At 49.2% G+C, this 8,062-nt stretch overlaps 1 protein-coding gene across 4 annotated transcripts in view; it reads left to right on the top strand.

Moving 5' to 3' along the window:
- Window positions 1-1,029: 1,029 nt before the first annotated feature.
- LTBP1 (latent transforming growth factor beta binding protein 1) overlaps window positions 1,030-8,062 on the top strand; it is a 423,359-nt gene continuing 416,326 nt past the window's right edge. For 3 of the 4 annotated variants that reach the window (XM_029231496.1, XM_029231494.1, XM_029231493.1), the window contains exons 1-2: window positions 1,371-1,499; window positions 2,564-2,634. Coding sequence is in view for 1 of the 4 variants with exons in the window: in XM_029231490.1 (XP_029087323.1) it covers window positions 1,030-1,499; window positions 2,564-2,634 (541 nt within the window). In the remaining 3 variants the exon portion in view is untranslated. Of the gene's footprint in view, window positions 1,500-2,563; window positions 2,635-8,062 lie in introns of all 4 variants that reach the window. The other variant, XM_029231490.1, reaches the window with a different exon arrangement.

The raw sequence follows: 8,062 nt of genomic DNA, 5'->3' as shown, positions 1-8,062 counted from the left end.
CCTGTCATAGAGGCCTGTATTCCTGTCATAGAGGCCTGTATTCCTGTCATAGAGGCCTTTTCACCAGGAGCAGGGCTGCCTGCGGGGTCGATTCCTGTTGCGGTTTTCCCAGTCTACGCGGGCGCCCCCTGCTGCCCACCCTGGTACATGCCAAGAGAGGAGTAGGGTACCAGAAGCTGCACACTCAGAAACAGTCACGCGGAGTTTACAATCCCAAAGGGAACCATCTAAACACTTTCGATGGACACTCCGCGCACCCCGAGCTGTCCTTTCTGGGGCCCGATCTAGTATTTTAATCCAATACCCGCAGCAAGTATCCGAGCAAACACGGATAAGAAAATGACTGGAAATGCCTTCCAGACAGTATCAAATGAGTCCTGTGGGGCTTCTAGAAGGAAAGGACCGTTCAGTGACTTTGACGAGTCCTTTGTCCTTTCCCGGGAGACGGGATCGAGGAGCGGGGACCTCTGCCTTGCCGACCCATAGGAACAATCGATGTAGATGTGGAGGGTGGCGGCGTGTTCTCGGGCTCATCTCACGCTTTCCCCAATTAGGATTTACTGCCTGACGTCACGTCTGCCGGAGATTGGCTGTTCAGATCTGACACTCGGTTCCACGGCGAGAGAAACTTTTTAAAGACTTTGCAGCCCGGGCTGCCGCTGAGCGTCCCGCGCGCTCACACCCGCCCTCGCCCACTCTCGCCGGGTCCCGGGCGCGGCAGCCCCTGCGCCGGCGGCGGGGCGAGCGGACCCTCACCTTGCGCGGCCCGCGCCCCTCGCCCCACCCCTCCCGGGCCCCGCGTTCCCCACCCCCACCCCGCCCCCTCCTCCCCGCCGCTTTCGGCTGGGGTCTGGGGCCGTTCAGCAGCCCGCAGAACTTGCTCTCCTGCAACCGAGTTTTCCTCCTCCCCGCCTTTCCCGGGCTCCCGGTTGTTCTCGGGGGAGCCTGAGTGCGCGTGGGCGGCCGCACCGGGCGAGCGGCGCGGCCGGGGGCGGGGGCCGGGGCCGGGGGCGCCGGCTGGGGACCGCGATGGCGGGGGCCTGGCTCAGGTGGGGGCTCCTGCTCTGGGCAGGGTTGCTCGCGTCCTCGGTGCACTGCCGGGTGCGGAGGATCACGTACGTGGTGCGCCCGGGCCCCGGCCTGGCGGCGGGCGCCTTGCCCCTGGGCGGGCCCCAGCGCCCGCGGACCTTCAACGTCGCGCTCAACGCCAGGTACAGCCGTAGCTCGGCGGGCGCCGGGGCCCCCTCGGAGCGGACTCGGCGCACCAGCCCGCCCGGCGGCGCGGCCCTGCAGGGGCTCCGGCCGCCGCCACCGCCACCGCCGGAGCCGGCGCGTCCCGGGGGCTCCGGCGGGCAGCTCCACCCCAAGCCTGGCGGTCACCCGGCGGCCGCCCCGTTCGCCAAACAAGGCAGGCAAGCGGTGCGCTCCAAAGTGCCGCGGGAGACCCAGAGCGGCGGGGGCTCGAGGCTGCAGGTTCACCAGAAGCAGCAGCTTCAGGGGTAAGCCCACACCCTCCCTCCTTCCTCGCGCGCGCCGCCCGCGCGGGGACCCGGGGAGTCGCGGCTCCTCGGAGCCCAGCGGCGGCCGTGGGCGTAGTGCGCCGTCGGTGGTTGTCTCCTCCCCGCCCGCCTCTGCCTGCCTCGCTTGCAGCGCGGCGGGAAGAGCGAAGTGCGGGGAAGCCGGGGAACTCTGACTGAGGATAAACTCCGATCGCATTGTTACTGAGCTGCGGGTAAACACAAAAGGCATTTCTGCCTGGGGCGTAACCTCCTGTGCGCGAACCAAACTGCTCCTGGAAGATGGGCGTAAACATGAAGTCACTACAGCTTAATCCCTCAGCATCAATTAAACTTCACTTTGCAGCTCAGTTTAATTTTTTTTTTCGAGCTAATGGAAAAAAAAAAAGTTTGGAGGAGGGCTGCCTGTAAAGATCCACTTCCTGTTTTGTGACCTGGAATTTTCAGCATCCTACTAATTGTGAGCTTGGCTTCCCTGCACCTGTGGGGTCTGTTTTCCTGGGGCGGCGTGTCTTAGCATTGATAGGAGTTTCGGTTGGATAGTTTCTGTTACTGGGAGTTCATAAACGTCCTCCTTGCCCCTCCTCCTCATTAATCACAGGTTGAGAGTGTGGGGGAAGACTTGTTTTGCTTGTTTGTTGTTGTTGTTTTCTTCAGGGGTGGTTCCAAGAGTTGTGATTTCACTCCTGTTTGGATGCCTCTCTCTGAAACTCAGATTCAATTTAAAACGTGGGTGCAGATAATACACAAAATACATTTGGCTCTACTTTACTTTTGGAGTTAAGAAAACCGTTTATTTGGACCTTGTTCTCCCCTCCTGTATAGTTCTAGGTTATGCAGGTTTTGGTTCTCCCATCCTTCCCTGATACACTGTCCTTACCCTTCTGCTTGGGCAGCTTTGGGTTGGACATCCTGGGTCCCTGCTTCGAAGGCAGAGGAATGTGGAAGCAGGAGGCTGGGCTTGCAGGAGCACCCTGGAGGCTTGGGTTCTCTGGAAGGGAGTGTCGCTACTACTGGACTCAGGGGTCTTGCTTTGTTTGTTTCAGGGTCAATGTCTGTGGAGGGCAGTGCTGCCATGGCTGGAGTAAGGCCCCTGGCTCCCAGAGATGCACCAAACGTAAGTTTCCATGTTCACAGCAGCCCTGCACAGTAGGTGAAGTGGGTCTGTCCACACGGGGCATCCCACAGGGATCACTTGAAGAGGCTATGCAATGTCTGTGATGCAGTCTACCCCGTTATCTGAAGCCTTCATCACCACCCAGGAAGGGCTGGGCCAGGGTAATGACGGTATCAAGGCCAGCAGCGATTCATTGTACAAAACCGTGCCGTGCATCCAAGATTCCCTTGCGCCCAACCGTGGTATTAATTACTCTGTTACCACCGTGAATCAGGGGCTAGGAAAAGAAATTCCCATTGGAGGATGTGCCATATGGCAGAACCAGTACAATTAATTTAGCCATGGATATCGACAAATGAAAAACATTCTTTAAGTTGATGGTAGGAGGGGAATGGAAAGTAGAACGCTCTGCTCTGGAATAAAGCATCAGTAGTGTTAAAGCTTTCTGAAAACAGCACTCAGAATCTGCCGTCCTTGTGGCCTGTTTCCTAGGAGGTAACCACTCTACTATTCTTCAGAACTGACAAGTGGGTTTTCCTGCATTGCTTCTCCAGCTAATACACAGGCTTAGGAGTGTTTTGAAACATGTATTAATGATGCATATAGATTTGAGAACATCAGAAAATACTTCCCTGTGCATTGTGAAATTAAGGATTAAGGTAAAATATTCTTTGAGGGTCCTCTTGACGAGTTGATTCTGTCTGGTGCTACTGGACATAAAGAATTCTTACTTCCATTCAGAAATAGTTAAGCATTCTTATGTGTTCTCTGCATAGAGTTTGAAGCATAAACATGTGGATTAGAATCGTTCAAAATTTTAGCTGCTTTTTGGTATTCAGTGTAATAAGTAAAATTTAGCAATTTGTCTTGTATACGGTTTGGATTTTAAAATGCTGGTGAATTAATTTAAATTTTTTTCTATTATGGTCATTTCTATTACAGTCATTCTGGTGAACTTGCTTGTTGGAAGATGCCTTCAATCCTTGAAAGAAACAGGACTTTGGCATAGTGGCTTTAGTTTTATAAAAAGCAGTGTCCAGGTGGGTTATGATTTGGCTGTGATCAAGGAGCAGTGGCACACATGAACTCACTAATCAGCCTCCTGGATATTGAACTCAAACCGCTAGATCAGAAATACTCAGGGTTGTAGGCATTTTATTTTTAATTTTAAATTTATTTTATTTATTTATTTTTGGCTGTGTTGGGTCTTTGTTGCTGCTCGCATGCTTTCTCTAGTTGCAACGAGCGGGGGCTACTCTTCGTTGCGGTGCGCGGGCTTCTCTTGTTGCGGAGCACAGGCTCTAGGTGCGCGGGCTTCAGTAGTCGTGGCATGCGGGCTCAGTAGTTGTGGCTCGTGGGCTCTAGAGTGCAGGCTCAGTAGTTGTGGTGCACGGGCTTAGTTGCTCTGCGGTGTGTGGGATCTTCCCGGACCACGGCTGGAACCCGTGGCCCCTGCATCGGCAGGCGGATTCTTAACCACTGTGCCACCGGGGAAGCCCCAGGCATTTTAGATTGTCATAATTCTTCACATCTTCTTAGATTACACTTGACAATAGCGCACCAGCATTTTCCTGAATTTACAATTGCTTGGGTCCAATTACATACCCTCTCCTCCCTTCGGTAACTCCTGCTATGATGTTGTTTGCCTGTTATGTGCAGACAGCTCACCCATGACAGCAGCATTGCTGTGCAAAGTGGGGTATTGCTGTGTAAAGATTAAAGATACAGAGCAGGTTGTTATAGGTGATGGTGAGTGCTCCTTGATGCCCATTAGAGAGAATGTGTTAAGACTTTCAAAGAAGTTTACTTGGCAAATGATGCCGTTGAGTGCCCTCTCTGAAAAGAGAGTAGTACCCCATTCTTAGGTTGTCTGAGGATTTGCAGGTCCAAAGAAGATGCTCTAGAAGGAGAACATCCGATCTTGAGGAATCACCTCATGGCTTCCTGCTTCTCCAGATGAGGGAGGCAAGGGCACAAGTGTACCTCAGTTTAGCCAGGTTTGCCCTCTGGTGACCCAGAAAGAGAAAGGCTGCAAAAGGCTACCCGTCAGAAAAGTTAGGGTTGCACAGTTACTGTATACGGTGTCCCAGAGGAAGTTGCTCCGTTGGCTTAGTCTCATGATACCAATAACAAATGCTTCCGGCTTTTGGTTTAAGTTATCCTTCCAGCTTCTAGAAGGTAGCCCTTGGACAGCACCGGGACCTAAGCAATCAGTGTAACATTAGCCTTCCAGTACTGCCCAATCTGACAAATTAATTCAGGCCCAAATGGTGGAAGCTTAAATCACAACTTCTTTCAAGAACAGTTGTGTTTTTAAAAATGATGCTGGGTTAGGTCAGTGCTCAATCCAAAGTAATATACGCTAGATGGATATGTTTCAATGGGGGGTCTTGTGTTTGTCTCCCTGTGCAGAGCCAGGGAGATGAGGGAGCCTTATACCTTCACATGGGACAACTGGGGTTACCACTGATGCGGCAAAACTTGTGTCCATGGCTAAGCAGTGTGACACCAGGAAAGACCCCTGGTCTTGGGTTCAGGAAACCTGAGTTTAAACCCTCAAGTGTTCACTAGCTGTGTGGCCTTGGGGAATTCATTTGACCTCTCTGACCCTTATATTTTCCCATCCTGAAATGACTGTGCTAAAAACTTGACTACTGGGACTTCCCTGGCGGTCCAGTGGATAAGACTCCACGTTTCCACTGCAGGGGGTGTGGGTTTGATCCCTGGTTGGGGAACTAAGATCCCACATGCCGGACGGCGTGGCCAAAAAAACAAAACAAAACAAAACAAAAAAACCCCCAAATTTGACTACTTTCTAGGATTGTTACAGGTATCAAGGTGAAATAGAATGATGGATGTGAAAGCCTTGATGAAACCAGAAGGAGTCTTAGAGTTTATTATTGAATCAAGCCAAGTAAATCCTGTCTCATTTATTATTTGGTTTTCGTTTTTCCCTATGTATGTTTCTCCAGCTATTGTCGTCATCTTCCTTTCAAAGAATGTACATGTGGATCCCTTTTTATATTACAGCTTTAAAGTAGTTTAGGGCTGGGGGAGGGGGAAATAGGGAGATATTGGTCAAGGGGTACAAAGTTTCAGTCCCTCAGGATGATTAAGTTCTGGAGATCTAATATACAGCGGTGTGACTATAGTTAACAGTACTGTGTTATATACTTGAAATTTCTTCAGAGGGTAGATCTTAGAGTGTTCCCACCACACACACACACACACACACACACACACACACACGTTAACTGTGTGGTGATGGGTATGTTTATTAGGTTGACTGTGGTGCTTATTTTACAATGTGTGCGTATATCAAAACATTGTTATACACTTTAAATATATACAATTTTTATTTGTCAATTATACCTCAATAGAGATGAATAAAAAAAGGGATAAATGAAAAAGCCAGTCATTTCCATCCTGCCTGGCTTTGATTACTGAGAAAAAAGAAATAAAGTAGGCTGGGTTGTTCTGTATCCCAGAATGATTTATTTTAAAAGAACTTTGAAAGAGACTAAATATTAGATTATTTGTGTATCTCTAGTTCTCTTTGTGTAAAACTTGCTGTTTAGATGGAAAATACTCCCCTAAGGTATTCATAAATTGAATGGAAAAAATTCTGACACCAATTTTTGTGACTACAACTACTTTGGTAAATATTAGTGAAATTTAGACTGCAAAAGAAATTGATCTGTGGTCTCTTTCCTCTCTCACTTACTTATTATGCTGAGATTGAACAATTGCACTTGGATATGGTTTATTACACTTAACAAATACAAAAACCAATGGCACGTCAACGTGAATTTCCTTATTACGATAGTAATCGTCATATACATAATTAACACAACATTGTAAAACAAGTATACTTCAAATTAAAAAAAGGTAGTAGTTATCATACAATGTGTATGCACATTTAAATGTGCACATTAAATTTAAATCAACAGCAAGGATGCCTTGTAATTGTCAGTTCTATTTTGAGGATAATTGAAAGGGTTTAGCTGAAGAATTTCAGTTTGTAGAGACTGTTTTCCAGTTGATACAAAAAATATTTCTGCATAAGAGTTGGGATGTGTTTCTGTTGTTCAGTTTGCTTAATCCTGTGAGGAAAACAAGGTGCCCCTTCGAGGCAGACTGGATTGTTTTTAGTTGATTGAAACTTAATTTAAATGGGCCATAGGCAAATGCTTCTGAAGACTGAAGATTTAGCGAACCTGAAATTGCCAATCAGAGAGATGTGAAACAAACGGCAGCAGACCCACAAGGGCAGAGAGAATGGATGTGGGTGTCCGCAGTGGCAGCCCCGAGGGCTTTAGCCACCCAGTCTCTACATAGAGATGCCCAGTTGCATGTTAATGCTTCTTTTCCAGACACCCTCTGTATGTGTGTCTCTAGGAATTGAAATCACAGCTCGAGATATGGCATTTTAGTTATTAATGTGGAATGACTGCTGATAGCGATGTCCATTTTGGGCAAAGGAGAAGGCACTGCATCTGTTCCCTTTCCAAGGGGTTCACATTTATTGGGAGGGTGTTAACTTTTTTTTGCCTATCCCCATTTTTACATTTTGTTCCCTCTGTCTAAACTGAACCCACCCCTTCTTGGTTGTTCCAATCTTTTTGTGCCCCTCTCAGGGTAAGTGCAGGCCAGAGAGAGACATTGCCAGTGGGCTCAGCTTTAAAGAGGAGACTGGACCTGGGAACAGACAACACAAAAGAATAAAGGGGAGATGAGGGTGAGGCCGGGTTGGCAGGATGAGGTGGATGGAACAGGAAAGATGGCAGATCTGAATCCAAAGCGGGAGCCTGGCACATGGCAGGCCCTCCCTAAATGCATGGATGGTTCTTTCATTTCTTTAACGGATATCTGTTTAGCTTTTACCATGTGCCAGGGTCTATGAATAGAGGAGAAACGCAGCCAGCTGTAGAGAGTGCGGGGTCTGTTTTTACTCATTTAACTCATGGCACATCAAATGACTTGTTCTCTCCTTAGCAAGAAACAGAAAATCGATATTCCATTGCTTTTCCACTGGCATTCAGCCCACAGTGCTTTGGGGGAAAAAAACCCCCAAAGCCAACCCTAGACATTTTCCTTAATTATATACAGAAGAGACATAGTCACGTATACCCTTGGTGCTTAGGGTTGCTGCGGTCGAGGGCATCGTCCATGAGTGTGGGGTGTGGCTGGAGTTGCAGGTGACGGAGGCCTTTCAGGCCATCTCCTGTCCCTCTTGGCTTGGCGTTGTGCTAGCTGAGCTCGGGAGTTGGGCCCGGAGTGATCACACAGCTTTCGCCAGCCCGCTGTGGCCATTGACAGCTGCTTCGCCAATAGATCCACAGTGAGGTTTATTGTGGCAGCTGCTGGGAGCACCCACCCGGCCCCAGTGCTGGGAGCAGGGGTGGGAGGGTCGGCTGGAAAATCTTGT

Source organism: Monodon monoceros, unplaced genomic scaffold (genome assembly GCF_005190385.1).
Source record: "Monodon monoceros isolate NGI ecotype Baffin Bay Population unplaced genomic scaffold, NGI_Narwhal_1 Super_Scaffold_19, whole genome shotgun sequence".
In the NCBI taxonomy this organism is placed as follows: Eukaryota; Metazoa; Chordata; class Mammalia; order Artiodactyla; family Monodontidae; genus Monodon; species Monodon monoceros.
The sequence above is the reverse complement of the archived record's forward strand: the minus strand, read 5'-3'. Positions and strand labels throughout refer to the sequence as shown.